Below are 20,695 nucleotides of genomic sequence, written 5' to 3' on the forward strand. Positions count from 1 at the left end.
AGCTATTACTGTTATTACCGCTTTCTGTGGTGTGCCAGTTTGAGGGTGTTACGTACTCCAGAAAGCCATGTAGTTTTTCTGATCCACCCCTATGGGGCAACCATGTTTCTTTTAATCCTGAATCAATATTGTGGTGGAAGCCCTTTGACTGGATTGTTTCCATGGAGATGTGACACACCCAATTGTGGGCATCACCTTTTGATTAGACGGAGATCTGAGTCTCATTCAAGGTGGGTCTTAATTAGTTTACTAGCTGAACACAGACATTTGGAGATGCTTGGAGTGCCAACCGAGAGCAGGTGTCGCCATGTGCCTCCCCATAGGATACTAAGTAAGCCAGAACCCAGTTTTACCCTGGAGTGGCTGAGTGAAGGCCCGCAGATACTTAAGAGAGGAAACCACTGGCATCAGAAATTCAAAGCCACAGAACTGGGAACAGGGACCAGTAGACGCCAACCATGTGCCTTCCCACGTGACAGACATCAGCCTTCTTGTGCCAAGGTGTCTTTCTCTGGATGCCTTTGTTTAGACGTTTTTTATGGCCTTAGAACTGTAAACTTACAACTGAATAAATTCCCTTTTTAAAAGCTGTTCCATTTCTGATGCATTGCATTCCAGCAGTATTTAACAAACCAGTATATGTGGGGATGCGCCTCAAGGCACCCAGGTGTTCCCCACATATAGCATTTGTCCCTGTAAGCATTCCATAGTCGAACTAAACTCCTTCCTTTATGCTAACTTAATAACACATGGTTTTATCACAGAACTTACCATGTCCTATGGTATTTGTCTGCCTCACTGACTAGAACAAATTTCCCAAGGGCAATGGCTGGCCCTCAGTAGGCACTCAGTGATGCATCTCCACTTGGTGAGATTAATTTTCCCATCTCTCCCTCACATTCAAGATCAAACAACACACAGAAAAATTTTTCAAATTTTATTCATCTGTAAAAAACCTCACCCACACTATAAACACCACCACCACACCACACCACACGCACGTGCGCGCGCACACACACACACACACACACACACACACACACACACACACACACACACACAAAACCTCAAAACCTTGTTCCAATCCCCAGACCCACCCTTAGGGGGCAGCATATATATCCCAGCCCAAGGCCACCCTCAGGGTCAGTGCCTGGGCCCCAGGTCAGAACAGAACCGGGTCTGCTGGGGGCTTCCTCTGCAGGGCCCACGTGCCCTTGCCCAGGCTCGCACTAGGACTCTTCACAGCAGAGTGGCCTGTTCAGGCTGGGGGACCAGCTGTCGATAAACTGGGACCCGGGCCCGAGTGGCATCACAGCGGCGGCGAAAGGCCAGGAATTCCTCCCGGAGGGCAGCACAGCGGGCCTCAGGGCCGGCAGCGTGGGCAGTGTTCAGGGAGAAGCCCTCCTCTGGGGTCTTAGCACCTGCAAGAGGTGGGCAAGAGATACAATGAGCTGAGACTCAGCATCAAGGGATTGAGAAAACCTTCTCCACCAAAAGGGGGAAGAGGGAAATGAGACAAAGTGTCAATGGCTGAGAGATTCCAAACAGAGTGGAGAGGTTATCCTGGAGGTTATTCTTATGCATTGAGTAGATATCACCTTGTTCTTCAAGATGTAATGGAGAGGCTGGAGGGAACTGCCAGAAAATGTAGAGCTGTGGTCCAGTAGCCATGTTTCTTGAACATGATTGTATGATACAGCTGTCACAATGTGACTGTGTGATTGTGAAAACCTTGTGTCTGATGCTCCTTTTATCTACCTTGTCAACAGATGAGTAGAACATATGGAATAAACATAAATAATAGGGGGAACAAATGTTAAAATAAATTTAGTTTGAAATGCTGGTGATCAATGCAAGGGAGGGGTAAGGGGTATGGTATGTATAATCTTTTTTTTTTCTGTTTTATTTATTTTTTTATAAATTTTCTGTTGTCTTTTTATTTCTTTTTCTGAATTGATGCAAATGTTCTAAGAAATGATGAATATGCAACTATGTGATGATATTGTGGATTACTGATTATATGTGTAGAACAGAATGATCATGTGCTAATGTTTTAGTTTGTTAAATTTTTTTAAATTAATAAATAAAAATAAAGAAGTGGGCAGGAGAATAAGAGGAGGAAGAAACCTTGAAGTTCACTGAGTGAAGAGCTCAGATGGAAAGCTCCCCAGTGCCTTCCAGTGCAGATGAGCCAGGGGGACAAGATATAGTCCAGGACAGAGCAGCCTGGCACACAGTCTAAAGTGGGCTCCAAGGCAGGACAGGGCCTAACTAGGAACAGACTGCACCGCTAAGGCTGCAGGGGGATTTGGGACAATGAGGCCAGGAAGGTTCACATACCTAGCTGTGGTTCAGTTTCAGGTCTGAGCTGGAGGCCTGCTGAGCCCAGGTGCAGAGTATCCAGCAATTCTATGTCCCCAGGAAATTCTGAGTCCCATTCATAGTTCTCATCCACAGATGTGTTCCTCCTGTTAAAGGAGACAAATGCGTGGCATGGGTGGAGGAATCTAGCTGGTTAGAAAAGCTGGACCTGGGGTCCCCAAACTCATGTTGAGCCACCGGCTTTCCTGAAGATTCCTGGATCTCAGCAAAAGCTTACCCTGGTTCCAGGGTGGAGCACAGAAGGCAGATGGCACCAGAAGGAGGCTAAGAGACAATAAGAAAGAACAGGGATGGCCAGGGACTGCCCTCACCTCTTGCTGACTGTTGCCACATGTTCCCTTCGGGGCCACCTCTCAGGACCACTGGCCCAGCTGCTGGTGTCCCCTGGAGCAGGACTGAGGTAGCTGCCTCCTGCAGAGGGGGCTGTGGAGGGGGGTCGCAGGAAGGAAGCGCTGCCCCTCCCGCTGCTCTGGCTTGTAAGACTGCCTCGAGGGGCAGCGGTAGGGAGAAGGCCTGGCAGCAGCCTCTCCCTCAGTGTCCAGTCACCCGGTGCTGTGTAAGGGAGTTCTGGGGTGACCCCAGCCCCTACCGTAGCCCCAGGGAGCATTGTCCTGGAGCACAAAGAGGGGGATTCTGGGGGGCAAAGGAGAGATGAGGTGGGGCAAGGCCGGGTATCCATAAAATCTGGGGCTGGAGCAGGTCTGGGCTCCTCAAGGGGGGGCCAGTCCCCATCTACATTCATCTCTCGGAAGAAGGGCAGGCTCAGGTACTGGAGCAAGGGACTGGGACATGGCAGGGGGCTGGGGGCGGCTGCTGGAGGGGGACCCACAGGGCTGATATCTGCAATGCAGAGGGGCTGGGGCACCCCACTGGGGCTGCTACTGCTGCAGTCAAAAGATGGGGCCTGATGCCAGGCTGGGGTCTGAGGTTCAGACAGCTCTGGGTCTGACCCTTCTTGGGAGGCCCCTACATTAGGTCCCATCACAAAGCGCCCATCTGGGCCCCGGCAAATGGGCTCCAAGGGTAAGGGCCCCCGGCTGGGTGGAGGATCTGGAGGGGGGCTGGAGGGGCTGGTGGGCTCCCCCCAGAGCAGACTCCGGCGCAGGCTGGGGACTGGGGAACCCTGGAGCTTCAGCTTCGCCACGCTGTCAGGACTGCCAGAGGCTGGAGCAGAGCTGGGGAGGGTCAGGAAGTCAGGGTCTGTGGTAGGGGGCCAGTCCCCCTCCCAGGACCCAGCTTCAGGCCTTGAGAGGTTTGGAGTACAACAGAGGAGAGCTAGCAAGAGCAAGCGAGTCAAGGACCAACAGGGTGGAGGAGTGGAGGGGTGGGGGCAGAGCCAAGGCACAGGCTACAGGACTGCCCAAGGTCCTCCCCCTAACTTCTGTGCCCCTCCCAACATGCAGAAGCAGCTGGGTGCGCGGTGAATGGGAAGGCGGTGGAAAGCAATGGTGGAGAGACTTACTATGGAGCGGACTTCCTGGGCGGAGTGAAGATAAGCGGAGGATCTGCACATGAGAACGGCAGGTGACACAGGCAACAGATCAGCGCCTCCCAAACCCCAGGCACAGGCCCTCTCACCCCGCGCTAGGAACCCGGCCCCACGGAGAAGCCCTCTGATAGCAAAAGGATGGTAGGCAAGGACGGAACCACGCAGGAGGAAGGGATGGTTTCGTCGGATAGGTGGGGTGGGGGGCTGATGGAGGGTCCTCCAAGGGGGGCGGCGCTCGGCCGGGTGACAACGCGCGCACAGACCTTGGCGAAGGCGTTTGCGGCGGCGGCGGGCAGCCCTGCGCCTGTTCATTAGGCAGGCGGCCAGGATGCTCACGAGGACAGCCACGCCCAGGAAGCAGACCCCGCCCACCACGCCGGCCAGCACCGGCTGGGGCAGGAGGCCCGGCAGCTGGGTGCGCAACGGGTATACCTCCAGGCCTGGGCGAGGGGCCAGGGCGAGAGTCAGTGTCCGAGATTTCACAGGCAAGTCGCGTAACCCCACCCCCACCCCCACCTGCCCACTCCCCGGGCCCTTTCCTGCCACCCGGTTCTCACCTGAAGTGGAGATGTTAGCCGTGTTGCTGGGATCGCTGACGTAGCTGCCTGCGAAGGCCACAAGGCGGAACTCGTAGAGAACATCCTGCAGGTGCCAGGAAGGGGGTTAGGGCTCAGCATAGCCCCAGCCGGGCGTAAGGGGTGAGACAGGAGGCCAGAAGTGAAGGTGGTCCACTCGGGGTGAGATCAGGTTCTGGGAATAGAGCAGGGAACACGCCCTGCCCTGTGCCCACCTCCCACACATACCTTGATGAGACCTGGCACCAGCAGCTGCATTTCCGAGCCTCCCACAGTCCTGTCTAGCACCTCCCAGCCCTGGGTGCCTTGCCGTCCTTCCAGGATGTACCCATCCAGCCTCTTGGGGATCAGCTCTGGGGGGTCCCAATGCAAGAGCACCCCCCGGGGTGTCCTCACTGCCACCAAACTTCGGGGGGCAGATAGGGGAGGGGGCGTCTCTGTTGGGGGAAGCCTCGGGGCAGCTGGGGTAGTAGGAAGCCCTGATGGAGACAGAAAGGCAGGTCAGAGATAGGATCTCCTATCCTCCCCACCCCACAGCTCCCATGTACCCATCCATTCTCCCAGAGCCCCAAAATGAGGACAGGCCCAAATCATCTTCTACAGTGCTCTCTGGACCCCACGCTGCCCAGCGCTTCTGCCCCTCTCCCATCCAGGTCCTCCTATGCCTGGCCATCCCCTACCAGCCCTTCTCACCCTTGTCTCTGCCGCTGTGGGGTGAGAGGTCTCACCTTCAGGGGCAGACAAGACGATCTCACTGAAGGGCCCACTCCCCAGCTTGTTCTGAGCTAGGACGCTGAACTGGTATTGGGTGTAGGGCTGCAGCCCTGGCACTAGGAGGTGAGCAGCTCCGACAGGCACTGCCAGGCTCACCCAGTCATGGTGGGCTCGGTCAGGACGCTTGGCCCTGGGAGACATGAGGAAATGGGGGCATCAGCTAGGAAAACCAGGAAAATTTGGGGTCCAGAAAACTGACCTCCGCCCTCCCCAACTTCAGCCATCCAAGGTCTCAAGACTGGGGCCCTGAATACCTAAGATTCTCTGGGAAAAAGGAAGCAGAGTTAGGGCAGAGCCGGGGTAGAGGGATAGGAGAAAGAATGGAAGAGCAGAGAGATTCTGGGTGAAGAACAGGTGAGGCTGGCGCAGAGGGCAGGGTCACTTACAATGGGGTGTACCAGACACTGAATCTCTGCAGATAGCCACCATCAAAGCCAGGCTCCCAGGAGATATTGGCTCCTTTAGGCAGAGGTGCCACAGATACATTGGTGACAACGTGGGGGCTGGTGCCTGGTGATAGAGGAATGGAGGGAGGGATGGTGGTCAGGGCATCAGGGAACGTGAAGAGCTAAGGGGAGCCCCAGGGCCTCTGCCCTCCGTACTGCATGTCCATGATTCCCCAGGGGCCTCCGAAAAGGATTCCCCTGTCTCCTGAGCCATACGGTTTTCCCCAGTCCCCTGTCCCACTCCCCAGTCACTAACCCAGCACATAGACATCTGTGGAGGTAGCCACGCGAGCTACAGCATTGCTGGCACTGCACTCCCAGCGTCCGTGGGCCTCCTTGGTCAGCGGCCGCAGGATCAGGCTGCTGTTGCTGTCCACCTGGGCCTGGCCCCGCAGGCCCCGGCCCACCTACGGAACGACTGGTCAGCCCTGAGGACACACGCAGCCACCCCTCACCAAGGATGCCACTTCTCTGTCCCAGAAGCTTGTTTCCTCCCCCACCCTGCCTCCAACAGCCATCTTTCTTACAACCTCCTTCCCACAGACCGGCCTGGGGATAGAGAGGCAGGGGTGCAGTGAGCATCAGTATACACGGAGCAGGGCCAGGAGCCTTACCTTGGCCCAGGAGACAGTAGGAGGAGGGTCTCCTCGGGCAGAGCAGGGGATGAGGAGCTCCCGCCCTACTTCTTGGAAATATTCTTCCTTGGGCCGTTCTATAAAAACCGGGGGAGCCTGCAAGCCAGATCTGGCATTCAGAGGAGCCTCTCTCCCAGCCTCTCTTCCCTGGCTATCTCAGGTAGGTTATCTGCCCTTTCTGGGGCTCAGTTCACATCAAAGTGATGTCTCTGTTTCACTCTTCCTCCATCTCTCAGTTTCTCTCTAGCTTTATGTCTCTGGAAATGGTGAGCTAGACAAGGACTGGTGGGCTGGAGCAGGACTCCCTGGAGATATCCAAACTCTAAAAACACCCTTTCACCTTCACCTGTGCTTTCCTTTCTTTCTCCCTAGAGCTCCTGAGGAGGAGGCAGCATGGTCAAGGTCAGAGAAAATTGGGGCAGGTAGTATGCCATTTCTAGTCTACCCTTTGTTCTCTTACTTTGTGGGTATGTGTGTGACTGATGTCCCACCTCCACCATCTCTGCTAAAACCTCTGGGGATGACGTCTGACAGCTGCCACTGTGACTACCACGGGAAAGCCACAGATGTGGAAACCCCTCCCCATACATCTTCAGCTGCCCCACTGCTGCAGGCCCCCGGGTCTCCCTGGGCCTCACCTTGAGCAACACACGGGTCACCGGGGAGGGCCCAGCAGTGCCAAGACTGTTGTAGGGGGTGCAGGAGTATTCTCCCAGGGCATCCTCGTTCCCCAGAGCAATGATCAGTGAGCCTTCTGTGCCCTGGGACCAACCAGGGAACTGCAGGCAAAGAGGAGATAGTGAACTAAATTATCAGCAAAGGAAGAGCTAGATGGAGAGGCACAGACAGGAGAGGCAGACAGAATCAGACACCCACATCTATGCAGATGACTCCATGACTCCCACCCCTAGACCTGCCCTCCCTCTGAATTCCAGTCCCTGCCCCCCAATTTCTCTCTTTCCTACATGAAGGCTGTGACTGTGCAACTCCAGGGGGCAGCACTCAAAGAATGCAATCCGAAGGGTGCCACCTGGATTTGAGCCCTATGGGGCACGCTGCCCTGCGTGCTGGGTCCTCACCGAGCTGCCTTCTCAACCCTCCGCAACCAAATTCAGCCTCTTCTACTCCAAACCAGTCAGTCTTTCCTGGTGTCCCTGTTTCTATTAAAGACCCCATCTTCTTCCTTTCTAAAGTTTGGCTCCTCTCTCTCCCTCCCTCCCCCTAACTAATACTTGCCAAGTCCATCATCCTGAGAAGTCCTTTTATGCCTGGGCATGAGGACCCATCATCTTCCATCTTCCTCTCCCACTCCGGCATTCTGACAGTCTCTGAACCCCTCTCCCTACATCGTCTCTCCCATTCCATTCTATCTGACAAACTCAGCATCTGATCACAGCTCTGATGGTATCAAATCATTGCTCCAAAAAACCTCACTGGCTCCAAATGCCTTTAGACCTTTTTTTAAACATTCAATAAAAGTGTCTACTATCCTAGAAACCCTACTATGATTAAAAGATTCAATACTAGCCCTCAAGGAATTTAATCTGCAGACAAAAGATCTCAACTGCCTTGGAATGAGGTACTATCAGTGTGGCACCCACAGTTCGTGCTTTTAGCCCCAACCTCTCTTTCTACCTTTCTCTGCACCATTCATGTCCCTGCAGACACTCCTGCTCCCGCCAAACTGGAGGACTATTCTAAACGCACTATACTATATTTTGTACCTCTGGGCCTCAATTTCTGAAGCAATGTCTGTCTACCCATCAAAGGCCATCACCACAGTCCTGGAGGCTGCTGGTCGATCTATGTTCAACCAGCTGTAAGAGGAAGACACTCCATCCCTGGCCTTAGATGTTGCCATCCTGCCCATCACCCCTTCCCCTTCAAGCTTAAGCCTCCTTAATGGGTGCCACTCTTCCCCTGCTCCCACCCAATGCACCTGGTAAGAAATGTATGTTCCAGAATCACTGAACTGAAATAAACTGAGCTAACTGCATACCACCTGTCCTTCTGGCCAGAATAACTCTAAGACCTTCTGTCAGCCTGACCCAAGCTTGTACCTTGTCCAACTGCAGGGCCTGCCCATCCTTGGTCCAGCTGATGAAGAGCAGTGGGGGATTGGCCCGAACTGGACACTGGATCACCCCCTGCATGCCTATTGGCAAGGGTGTCTCAGGAGGCATCTCCATCACCTGGGCTGGGTCTAGTGAGGAAGCAGTGGCACGTTGGCAGGGCAGGAGGGCTTGGGCAGGGAGGAGATTGGGGAAGGAACTGGGGTCTTACAGAGCACGGTGAGGTAGGCAGACGCTGAGGGCTGGTGCAGGAGGCCATTGCTGGGCACACAGGTGTAGAGGCCAGCATCATCGGGCTGGGCGGCTTGCAGCCGCAAGCTGCCATCCACCAGGATGCGCACTCGGGACTGCAGGCGGCTGTAAGGACATGTGAGGGCAGAGGTCCTGGCCTTGCTCAGCCAAGGGGCTCCCCCATCCAGCAGTCCCTACGCACACTCATCCAGAGCCCCACCTGATGTGGAAAACATTGATGCTGTCCTGGAACCAGCTGTAGGTGAGGTTAGCAGGGTACGCCTCGGCCCGGCAGGTCAAGGAAACGTCCTGGGAGGCATTGACAGTGCTGTTCTTGGGGGGCACCACAATAACTGGGGGTCCTGTGCGAAGTACAAGGAGAGGGAAGTAGACTTCGCCTAAAGTCCTTCCCAGACCCATACAGTCACCTTCTATAGCTCTTCCCAGCTCTCCCCGCTGGAGTAGGGGGGCCAGCTGGTACAGGACCTTGGGGGACTGAAACAGGACCTGACTTTTGGATGTAACAAAAGTTCATCCTCTACCTCAGATAAGCTCCCTTTCCCCAGTTGTCTCTCTTTCACGGGGGGGAATCCCATTCACCCATTTTCCAGTGCCAAGGAACTGTGTATGTGGGGGTGAGGGAGTGGGGGTCAGTTGTAACTATCTGCTCATTTATCCTTTATATACCTACATATGCCAAGTCTTCAATCACTACATTTCCTACTCTGATTCAGGTACCCAATCCCTTACCCCAAGATGCTGTAGCAAGCCCTGCCTGTAGACTCCCCAGTCTCTGCGTACAGCTGCTAGTCCTGCAGAAATGCACGTTAGGCCAGAGAACACTTCTGTTCAAGGACCTCCAACAGCTCCTGTTTCCTATTGTGTTAAGCTCAAACATCTTCATCCAGCTGTGTGGGCCTTCATGATCCCACCCTCCCTACCTGGCCAACCGATGTGTCCTTCATACATTACTCCTCCAGACTTTCTCAGGTCAGTCTGGTCAGCTCACTCTCCCCCTGCCATGCTCGCCCCCATCTCCATGCCTTGGCTCTGTCCAGCCTGGAATGCCCTTTCCTCAGGGTCTGGCCAAGCCACCTATCCCTTGCAAAACCATCTCTGACTACTGCAGTTCCATGGCTCTGTCCCCTGTCTGGGCTCCACTGATGAGCAGTCAGTAATAAGCAGTGATGGCACACAAGCTGACATGGATAGAGCACTTACTGCCACTATGGTAAGCATTTTACTTGCATCATTTCATTCACTCTTCCTAAGAACATTTTATGGTAGGAATGATTGTCCCCATTTTATAGATGAATAAATTAAGGCTCAGAGGCAGAGAAGACTGCTAGGTGACATGCCTGAGGTCAGCAGGGAAGGCAAGATTCATCTACAGAACTTCCTGACGTCAGAGACTATACTCAATTACACAGTCCTGCCTCCCCCCAGTGCCAGGGGTAGCAGCGGTCCTCTCCTTCACAGATTACTCTCACTTCCCCACGTAAATAATATGCTCTGGGAAAGCAGAGTCCAGACCTCATACTTGTCAGCTTTCCTTCCAAAGGGAAGGTCTTGGCCAGGAATTACTATGTGCTAATCACTGGGCTCAGCAGTTACCTAATTAAATCCTTGGAATAGTCCTGAGAGGTAGATGTGGACGCCTTTATATAGTGGAGGAAATGGGTTCAGGAAGGTTAAATAGCTCACGGTTAGAAAGTCTAACCGCAGCACTCATGCCCTTTCCACGATTCCACACTGCAGGGCACCAAATATCTATTCCTCCATTTACTGATCCTTTTAAAATTAAGATTAGCACAAGAGGGCTCACTGGGAGCTCCTTCACACTCCATGGGCCCCGGTCCTCAAGGCACAAGGCCTCCTCCCGCTCCTGCTTCGTGCAGCCCCCAGCCATGGGTCAGTCTTCTCTCCCACTGGGGTCCCTGAGGTTCCCAGCCATCCCCCCCACACCCCCAGCAGAGAGCACCTTGCACCAGCAGCTGGGTGGTGTGGGTGGCGCTGCCCTCGGTGCTGGAAGCTTGGCAGGTGTAGACCCCGGAGCTGCCTCGCTCCACCCGCTGGATCCACAGGGTCCCGTTCTGCACCTATGGGAAATGGTGAGGAAGGGCCCAGCCGGCCCACACCCTGCACTTCTGAGACAGGCCAGCAGAGGGAAGCAGCACCCCAGCCTCTGGGAAGTCAAGCTGTAGCCCCTCCCCCTGGCCATCTCCCAGCCTAGCCTTGGCCCCCTCCATCCTCCAGCGCCACTCCCAGGCTCCCACTTGCCCCAGCCCCAAGGCTCACTTGCACCAAGCCCTGGCTCTGGCCAAGGTCCTGTCCATGGAGCTTCCATGTCACATGAGGCTGCGGGCTCCCGCGGGCCACACAACGCAAGGTGACAGGCTCCAGTTCCCGCACTTCCAGCACGGAGGGCGGTGTCTCCTGGAATTGAGGGGGCGCTGCCGGGGAGAGAGGTATGAGGGGTTGCCAGGAGGGCTATCAGCCCCAAGAGGCAGACCACTCAGCACTGCAGCTCTCAGCCCACCAGGCCTACCAGTCCCACAGGAATCCCCTGCCCTGGCACCCTGTCTGCTGCACCCAGTGCCAAGTGAGAATTGCACGAGCTCATCCCCATACACTGGCCAGCTGAGGTGGCAACTGGGTTGATGTTCACAATCAAGCACACTCAGGAAGGGCACTATTGTAGGGACAGGAGGCCTGTTCTACACTGTTCTGCCATGAATCAGTGGCATCGGAACTAACTTCTCTATGTCCCCACTTTCCCTGCTTTTTAGGGTTGAGAATTAATGAAGTACTGGGTGAAACGGTGTTTTGAAAGAAGCAAAGTACTCCGGGCGTGCAAGCTACGTTTCAATCAGAGCTCACCCCCTGCCCAGTAGAGGTGAGAGGCAGGAGGAGCAGGGGAGAGGAAGGAAGGGGAAGTTCCTGACAGAGCCTGGGAGGCTGAATGGATTTAGATTTGAAGAACTGAAAGTGGGGGACTGGATACAAAGAACGGGCAGGCAAACCGAGTGCCGGGAAGGGTGGGGCACTAGAACTGCATGTGGACAGAAAGAGAATTTCTATCTTCCCCTTTTCTCCCCGCAACCCGAGGTCCCCACCATTCAGCTCCCTTCCCTTCTCCACCTCCTGGTCCCCAGCTTCATACAATTGACTGTGAGATGCACCCAAGAGCCGTTAGCAAAATCGTCTTCGGGGCTGTGGCGGTCCAGGAAGAGTACACGGCACTCGTACCAGCCCTGGTCTTCCACCCGGAGCGCCTCGATCTGCAGCGATGCTCCCTTCTGCAGCCGCACTCGCCCTGGGGGAGGAGCCCTGAATCAGGGGGCTGAAGGGGTCCCATGGTTGTTCCAAACCCCTAGTCCCCTAGTTATTTCTCAAGAGGTGAGGAACAGACTCAGTCTCTAGAGTGGGGCCTGGTGAGGCACAGATGGGGCTGGGGTTGTGGGGGGCAGCTTCCTTGGTCCAGCCCCTCTGGCTCTCTTGCCCTTTTTTTTTTTTTTTAACATGAGCAGGCACCAGGAATCGAACCCGGGTCCTCTGGCATGGCAGGCAAGCATTCTTGCCTGCTGAGCCACCATGGCCCACCTGCTCTCTTGCCTTTTAGCAGCTGGGGCCCAGTCTAGATAAAGAAGAACCCAGTGGGGCAGCAGGTGCACAGAATTCCACCCAACTATGCCCAGCTTCCAGGACTGTTGAGGAGAAAAGGTTTAAGGAGTCAGCATTTTCCTGTGAATTATTCCAGGATCTCTGCCCCCACTCCACCCCCAACTACTGGACAAGGTAGTGGGCACCCAGCGGCGCTCCTCCTGCCAGAGGACTCTGACCCAGGAATTCCCAGCAGTATTTGAGGCCATAGCAGGGAACAGAACTTCCCTGCCAAAGCCCCTTAATCCCTCAGAGCTATTATCAGCAATCTAAGCGCCTTAGAGTAGCCAGAGTTCAGCCAGCCTGGCTGCCGAGTCAGCAGCAGCCTCACCCCATCCCCTACACACCCCAGGACATGGAGGCCTCGGCTGACTACATGGAGCTCCACAAAGCTGCACAGCCACTGCACAAGCAGACGCCCCATTCCCACCTTTAGTGAGCCACAGCCAGGCTCTAGGTTTGCCGCCTGCCCCCCATTCCCCAAGGCCTCAGCACCCTACCCTGCCCTACCCCCTGGCAGCTTCCTAGGTCCCTGGCAGTGCAGCCAAGTGAGAAAGGCACGTGCTAAGGAGCCAGTGAGACCAAGGCAAGCTTCCAGTTTTGTGCACTTCTTTGGGCAAGTTCCTTAACCTCTCTCTCAACATCTGTTCCCTCCTCTGTAAAGTGAGAGAGAGAAAAAAATGTGGGGTGGGGTGGAAGGGAGAGATAATGTAGGGAAGGCATCCAGTTCAGCGCCTGCCATCGGCAGGTGCTCAAATAAGGTTGCTGGAATAAATGAATGAGCTCCAGATTTGAAATCAGAAACCTGCCTGAGTTCAAGTCTCGGCCCTATGCCTATCCCTTACCTGATAACACATCATCAACCTTTACTCTTCCGCCCTCTGAGCTCCCTGCTTCAGTGAACAGCACCACGGCGTACCCAGGCACCCTACCAGAAACCTGTTATCACCTAGATGCCTCTCTCTATTACCACTACGTCTACTTGGTCATTAAACCTTTGAAATTCTACCCCCTGTGTATTTTTCTTCTTTTCTACAACTGTCTCCTTAGTTTAGACCTGGAGTATCTCTCACCTGGGTTATTCCAACAGCCTATTAGGTCTCCCTCCCTCAGCATCCCCCCCTCCAATCTTTACATTCATCCATTGCCCATCCCCACTCCAAATATAATTTAGAAAATTACATTTTCTAAATCTTATGGGGTATCAAATGCAGATCCAAGGCAGGTCCTCTAGCAGTGTGCCCACCCACTCCAAACAAGTCGATTGTGCCCCTAAACACTACCTCATACTAGAAATTGTGAAGCTGCTAGCGCACTCAGCCCGCCACCCTCCAACATGCTTCTACTCTCCTTTGAGAAGGAGCTTTCTGTACTTTTTTTTGGAGGGGGTGCATGGTCCAGGAATCGAACCCAGGTCTCCAACATGAAAGGCGGGCATTCTAACCACTAAACTACCCGTGCATCCTGTTAGAGGGAGCTTTCTAAAATATAAGTCTCCCATGCCTAAAGCCATCAGGGAAAGAACGAACGATCAAGTTGAGTCTGGCTTTATCATCTTAGGTAAGGGACTTATTTCTTCCAAGAGCGTCCCAGAGGTGTGGATTCTCTGAAATGGGTGGACCTGTTTAAAGGGCTAGGTGTTTAAATACCCACCCAAGAGATAAGCCTCACCCTACCAGGTAAATATTTAACATAATCACGCCCTTCCACCCTCTTGAGGGACCCCTCAGTAGCCCTAATCTACCTTGCCATCCAGCCCTGCAGACCCCCGACTGCAACCTCTTCTAAGTCCTCTATGATAGTAATTTTTCATTATGGTGATCTTCTAGAAGGAAGAAGAGGAAAGGAATACTGAGCATTGAATATGAGCGTTGAATATCATGCAATATTAAGCATTGTCACCATATTTAATCCTCGTAAAAATTCCATTATAGATGAAGGAACTGATGTTACATTTATTTCCAAGGCCACATAGCCAGGAAGTGACAAAGCCAAGCCTTCTTCAACTACAGTGTATTTTCCATCGTTCTCTGGTGTTAGGATCCAGTCTCAGCACTGAGCACATTCAGTATAGTCTCACGTAGGAGAGGTTAGTAGCCAATGGGCGATAATTCCAGATGTGTGTTAATCAAAATATCCAAAAATACATACTGCATGTCCTAACTCTTCTATGCAACATGGACTGCTAGACCCGAGGCACCCTGAGTCCCAGGCCCACCTCCGGGGGCCCACCTCCATGCACAGGGACAGAGCCTGCTGCACTCTCCACCTTCCCACATGAAGAGAGCTGCCACGGAAACAGGACTCTCAGCTCTGCAGGCAAGTTCTCCCAACGTGGGAAACCCACACTCACATACACTAGTGCAAATTCACATACACAAATACACTCAGAGAAGTTCAAACAATGATGCAGACTGTGCCTAGACATCACAAGAGTCCGTGTATCAAGAGGAGTAAGAAAGGCTTTGGGAGAGGATGTGATTAAGCAGAGGGTTTTGAAGGATAAAGGGTTGTAAGGGGAGATTACTAGAGGGAGCAAAGGAGTTTCCAAATGGGAAAATGAGGTCGTTGTTTTTTGTCAAACAACTCAGGACAAGAGAGAAATGTCACTTGCCTTCTACTGTGCAGGGCATCTTGAGACACCCCCACAAAAAAGTACAAAAGTCAAAGACCAAAAGCCCATCCCATGGATTAGAAGAATTGGTCTAAAGTCCACCCCAGGAAAGCGGGAGTAGAATAGCCTACTATTCAGGGTGCCTGGGTCCCAGACACAGCCTGTCACTGTTCACCGAGCACTATGTGCCAAGCACTGTGCTGGGCAACTTACATACAGCAGCTGATTCATCCTAGTACTCACTTGCCATTTGTTTTATACTGCTTTTTATTACTTTTGTACTATTCCATAAACCCAGTGTCCTCTGCTAGATGGCTTCGTGTCCACAGACCAGAAGCTTTTCCTCTAGCGTCACCCCTAAAGGTCCAAACGGTCTCTCTCCCCAGCTCCTCACACATCCTAGGCCACCAGCCTCGCACACAAAGTGCCCAGCCCATCTCCCCTTCACTTGCCCAGAGGATTTATGACAGTACAGCATTGTCCTTAGCAACCTCCACCTCCTGTTGCTAAGCAACTGCAGTTCAGAGTCCCCTGCACAAAGGCTGAGAGGCCCCTTCCACACAGTGAGGCAGGAAAAGGGTTAATGGGCTCAGGGGGCCTTCCCTGTGACTCCCTAGATTGGCTCTGGGCTGACGGGGAGCTCCAGGGGCGCTCCAGGCTGGCGGGCGGGGTGGGGGTGGGGAAACAAAGGGTAGGGGTAGGAGGAAAGACCCAGGGGTGACTGCTCACAGCCCTAGCAGCTCAAAGAACAGAAAGAAACCCCACAGTAGGCAAAGTTTCCAGCCATCCTCAGGGACCCCAAGACAGGACAGAGAACAGATGAGGGGGAGAAGAGTTTCACATGCCCCTGGTGAAATCCCCGGGAAAGACCTTCTCCCTCCTCCTCTCCTCCACCTCTCTCTTGCTTTGCCCTCAGTCAGGCGACATTCTGAATCTGTCCAGCCTCAGCCCAGCAGCCCCAACCCCCCAGGCAGGGGCAGGCAGGGCAGGGAAGGAGAGCGGGTGGGCACAGCCGTTTCTGTTGATTTTTTTTCTCCCACTTGTCCTAATTGGGGCCAGCTTTCATCAATTCCCACAGGGCTTGTATGGCCACATACCCTCCCACCAGGCTCTCTGCCAACAACTGCCCCCAGTTTGAAAATAAACCCTTCCCTTCTCCAGCACCTGTCTGGGCCTCCTAACCCTCTACTCAGGCCACCCACCCTGAAAGCTCAGCCAATCCCAGGGCTTCTCCTAGGACTCCAACTAAAGACAGACAGGGCAGTCGTGCTCTGTCCCACCCTCATCCCCACCCACCTGCCATCCTTCCAGGTGCCTGTTCTTGGTTCCTCCTCTAAAGAGATAGGAAAAAGACTGTCCTGCCCTAAAGCCTGAAGTCCCTGCAGCCCCAGACCCATGCTTAGGGTCCACACACTGAACTTCTGATCTCAATCTCAACCTTACACGGAACCGCAGAGATTAAAGCTCCATTTGGGATTAGGAGAAAACTGAGCCATCCTAGGAAGACAGCTGGGGGCAGTAAGAAGGACCGCAGTGACGCCTATACACTATTTTCAGATCTGTACGGGACCCCTCTGAAGCAGCAGCCCAGCCCAGCCCTGTCCATTTGCTGATCTTTAGGTGGCCCTCTCTAGCCCATTTCTCTACATACATACTCGTCTGTGCTCAGAATCAGGCTGAGTCCCAAACAGAAGCCTGGAAACCCCTGAGCTAGCATTTAAGACAGTGGGATGGGGAGCTGGGGGAGTGAGCAGATAGCACAGCCAGGCACCAGCATACGGCCAAGGGGGGAGACTACAGAAGATGAAGATGGAGTCTAGGAAGTTTCATGATAAGCTCTAGAAAGAGGGATTAGAGGATTTGGATGGATTTTGAGAATAAGGCTGCAGGGTCTCCTTTGGACAGCCCACGTGGAGTTCTAAATAGCACAACTACAATGCATGCGCGTGTGTGTGTAAATGAATGAACGAGTCAATGAATTAACTGCCTGGGAGCAGAGCCACGCTTCTTGAGCAGAGTTAATTTAGGGCAGGGGAGTTGGAGAAGGAGTAGAAGTGGGGGACAATGCAGCTAAGAAGAGGTCTTGCCCCACCCTCGCTAAGCCCCCCTTTATTGATGATACTTCACAACTACCCACTTAGGATAACTCTTACCCACGTAATCAGGGTCGATTCGGGGGGAGTAGAGGCCGAACTGGATGAAGATGGGAAGCAGGAATCCAAAGCGCAGCCACTCGATGACATGCAGCGGGGGCCGGCCGGCGGGGGGCAGCAGGTCACAGCCCAGCACCGCACTCTCCCCAGCCCGGCCCACCACTGACACCACCTCAGGCTTCCCTCGACCTGCAAAGGTGGGTGGCATGAGGGCACAGCAGAGGACCAGAGTCAGAACTGGGAGGGGAGGTTCCATCGGTATCTCTGCGGGGTCCCACATACCTTGGGGTGATGGGGGCAATCCCCAGCTTCTCCAGAAGCAGCCCTATTCCACCCCCCCTCCTCTCAAGTGCTCCACAGAGAACCCCTCTGGGGAAGCCCCCAGCCCCACCCCATACCAAGGAGTTCTTGGGCCCAGGGGGTCCAGCTCACCGTCAGCCCCCTGGCTGATGATCAGGCTGAGGATGGCCAGACCGAAGCACCAAACCATAGCCCAGCTGGCCTGCTTGCCTAGCCCCTCCTGTCCCCAGGGGCCCAGATGGAGGGGCCGAGGGATGTCCACAGCCCAGCAAGCTCGGGGTCAATCCCTGGGATTGGCCTCAGGTAACAGATTTCAGCTCTCACTCTTCTGGGCAGTTGGGGCTTGGCTCACTTTACACCAGATGAAGTTGTTCTCTGGAGACCCACCAGATCTAAATCCAAAATGCAAGGCAACATGCATTGTCAGCCAATACTGGAGCCCAGAAGAAACCCCAGTTAGAGAAAGACCCTAGGAAGCCACAGTTAGAGAAAGACATTAGAGAGAGACAGAGAAGCAGAAGCAAGCAGTAATCCCCAGTAATGGGGGGTGGTGATACAAAAAGATCAAAGACCTTGAAGCCCCAGCACCAGAAAAGTCCCCATGTCCCAGCCTCCTCTCCCTTTTCTTCCCTCACTTCTGATGCTAACAAGGTAGCAGACAGCCAAGCAGTACTAGTCTTCTCATCATCCCCACCCGTTCTGGGACAATTAAGGACCCTGCAGATCTTGGAGTCTTGCTTAGGAACACAGAGCAGTCAAGGGCAAAGCCTGGTCTAGAATCAAACCTCTTACCCACCCCCCTCCCCAGACATTAGCCCCCAAAGCATCCCTACACAATCCCTTGCCCCATTTCCTAGGTCTCTGGAAAGAACCCTAGACGCAAGGGACCTCGTGGGCTTTTTTCTCCACTCAGCCTCCCAACAGTGCTCTTGCTTTGGCAGTGAGTTAGTCAGGCATTTGTGTGAGGAAGAGCTCCCTCCCCCAACTGCTGGTATGGGGGGGCACAGACAGTATCTTCCAGGTCTGGGCAGGTCCCAGGGCTGGCGGCTGGCACCACTTCCTCTTCATGATTCTGCCAGGCAGGCTGCCTTCCTCTGCCAGGCACCATGACCCACGTGCCTCACCCAAATTCCTCCCACTCACTCCCCTCCAGTATCCGCAGGGCTCCAGAGTTGGCCTGACTCTCCCTTAACCAACCCCAAGGGCATGGTCCGTGAGAAGCCAAAAACAAGGCTGGGAGCCTCTAGGGTGGACAACTGAGCCCTGGGCCATGCAGAGTAGAACCTCTGAACAGCTGTAGTCCCAAAAGTGGGTGGAGGGGCCAGGGGCCCAGGGGCCCTGTTTTTGGCCTGGCAAATCCAGCTGGACTCTGCCTTGGGGACTCCACCCAACCCTTAGCCTCATAGCTCTGGACTAGCTAGAATACATCCTCTGGGGCTCTCAGCTTGATCCTTGCCTCTGTTTAATGTCCCTGTAGGTCTAGTCCTGGCAAATCACCAGTAACCAGTCTCCTCGTCTCCCATCACCCCCAGCCAGCCAGCTCACCTATACTTCTCTAAAACATCTTTTTCCCAAGTACACAGGAACCCCCAATTCTTTCTGGGCTCAGTTGTCCATGAACCTTAGTAATCCAGGTATCCTAAGAATACCTCTGCATTTCCTTAGATCTTCTGAACTCCTCACCACTCCCCACCATTTTCTCACCTTTCTAATCTGACCCCTCTAAGCCCTTCCCCACCACCCCGCATTCTCCTGGTACTACCATCCCAGAATTCCAATTTTTTGCACTTGATTTCCAATTGCACCAATCCACAAGGTCTTCTGCCCCTCAAAAAACTCCCTTTCCGTTTCTTCCACACCCCCCCCCCCCCAACACACACACACACACACACCTCTACTTTCCCCCATCCTCCCTTTCCTGGAATTCCCCTCCTGGGAATTCTCCTGCCTCAGCCACAAAACCCTTCTGGTACCCCACCCCCAACAGTTCCCTTCTCCCTTAGTATTCTGCAGCCCCTTAGACCTCCTCCATCCCCTTAGAATCCATAAAGAACTCCCCCCGTGTATCTCCAGAACTCCTCCAGCATTCGGGAGCAGCCCCCCTCATCAAGAATTCCACTTCACTCCCAGAACTTCCCTAGTTCTGCTCCCCAAAGAATTCCACTGCTCTCCAGAACTCTCTCGCTTTCTCCCGGCCCCCAGAACTCCCGCATTGTTCTCCATTCCCCGGCCAGAACCCCGGCTTCCATTCCGCAGCCCGGCGCCCCTGCCCTCACCTGCTCGGCACCGCTCGGCTCCACTCTCCCAGCCACACAATAGGGGGCGGACCCGCCTCCCCTCCTCGGATGCCCCGAGCGCCTCCGGTTGCCCTGGAGACCGCCAGTCCCCCTCCCGCGGCGGCCAATTGGAGCCCACGGAAGGCGAGGCGAGGCGGGCGGGACCCCCGAGGGGCCTGGGAGTTGTAGTTTCGGGAGAGGAGGACGCGGTGGCACGTGGGGTCAGGTCGCCCCCTCGTGGAGCACTGTTCAACGGAGCGCGGCCGGGCACGCCTGCCGCTTCCCGCCGGAAGCTGGAGGGGCTCGCGGGTCAGGCCCCTGCTCCTGGGGGCTGCGAGCGCTGGCCTCCTGGCCGACTCCGCGCACGCCTCTTTCCTTCGTAACCTACCTTCCACCCTCTCCCCTGCTCAGTGGGCTAGAGAGCCGTGAGAGGCGGCAGCTAAGGCTGAAATCTGAGCCCCGGGGGCAGGAACACCAGGGCTGCACTCCCCGCCCTCCTCCCAAGGGATCCATCTAGCTCCCGGGCTCGTCGGATCTCTTCCCCCTTCGCCATCCCCACCTCCACCCATTTCTTCTCTCGCCGGACTGGAAATACCTGTCTGTGCGGGGAGCGCTCAGTCCTTGCCCAGGCGCCTCCCACAGCGTGCTGCCGGGGAAGGCTGCGCTCCGAGCTCGGGGTTGCAGTTAGCTCCCGCTCCAGCAGCTCCCAGCGCCAACGACCCAGGGACACGGGCCCAGAGCTGCGGTGAGCGGACGGACACCCTGGCACGGGAGATTGGAAAAGGAGGAATGAAATAAATGATCATGCACTGTGCCAGATCCCTGACTAGGCGCTTTATGACTCTTGGGTAATCTCACAAAAAGTTAGTAAAGTTAGTATACTTCTATTTGACTGAGAAAACTGAGGCTCCACGAGGCAAATGAAATCTTGCACAAGATTTCCCATCTAGGACCTGGCAAGAGCTGAAATTCAGAACTATTTGGAACCTTTAATCGGGTGGAACCTCTGACCATCAGCTCTTCCACCTTGGAGACCTCAAACTCAGGCAAAAAGGCATCTGGCATCTCTGCTCCTCAGACCTTTC

The 20,695-nt window shown here is 54.5% G+C and overlaps 1 protein-coding gene across 4 annotated transcripts; it reads right to left on the reverse strand.

Annotated features, from left to right (window-relative positions):
- Window positions 1–1,024: 1,024 nt before the first annotated feature.
- Window positions 1,025–20,315, reverse strand: IGSF9 (immunoglobulin superfamily member 9). Of its 4 annotated transcripts, none has more exons than XM_077156607.1 (21): window positions 20,206–20,315; window positions 17,467–17,726; window positions 17,035–17,223; window positions 11,768–11,920; window positions 10,903–11,057; window positions 10,586–10,703; window positions 8,825–8,966; window positions 8,585–8,730; window positions 8,362–8,504; window positions 6,940–7,080; window positions 6,281–6,397; window positions 5,923–6,073; window positions 5,607–5,730; window positions 5,175–5,350; window positions 4,675–4,925; window positions 4,429–4,513; window positions 4,135–4,311; window positions 3,845–3,887; window positions 2,694–3,557; window positions 2,341–2,468; window positions 1,025–1,421 (listed from the first exon to the last, which is right to left on the reverse strand). In XM_077156607.1, exons 2-21 carry the CDS (start codon window positions 17,522–17,524, stop codon window positions 1,240–1,242), a joined length of 3,543 nt encoding a protein of 1,180 aa, XP_077012722.1. In that variant the 5' UTR covers window positions 17,525–17,726; window positions 20,206–20,315; the 3' UTR covers window positions 1,025–1,239. The 4 variants fall into 4 exon arrangements, with proteins under 4 accessions (XP_077012722.1, XP_077012720.1, XP_077012721.1 ...); XM_077156605.1 differs by lacking the exon at window positions 20,206–20,315 and adding an exon at window positions 19,611–19,815; XM_077156606.1 differs by lacking the exon at window positions 20,206–20,315 and having other exon boundaries at window positions 17,467–18,132.
- Between the last annotated feature and the right edge of the window lie 380 nt (window positions 20,316–20,695).

Source organism: Tamandua tetradactyla, chromosome 4 (assembly GCF_023851605.1).
Source record: "Tamandua tetradactyla isolate mTamTet1 chromosome 4, mTamTet1.pri, whole genome shotgun sequence".
In the NCBI taxonomy this organism is placed as follows: Eukaryota; Metazoa; Chordata; class Mammalia; order Pilosa; family Myrmecophagidae; genus Tamandua; species Tamandua tetradactyla.

Bases quoted from the DNA above. Each gene is read 5' to 3' on its own strand.
- IGSF9 (XM_077156607.1), bottom strand. From the start codon at position 17,524: ATGGTTTGGTGCTTCGGTCTGGCCATCCTCAGCCTGATCATCAGCCAG. The intron at 4,926-5,174 runs GTGAGACCTCTC...TGTCTCCATCAG, and splicing joins CGTCTTGTCTGCCCCTGAAG to GGCTTCCTACTACCCCAGCT. The intron at 4,514-4,674 runs GTATGTGTGGGA...TGGCACCTGCAG, and splicing joins TGGTGCCAGGTCTCATCAAG to GATGTTCTCTACGAGTTCCG.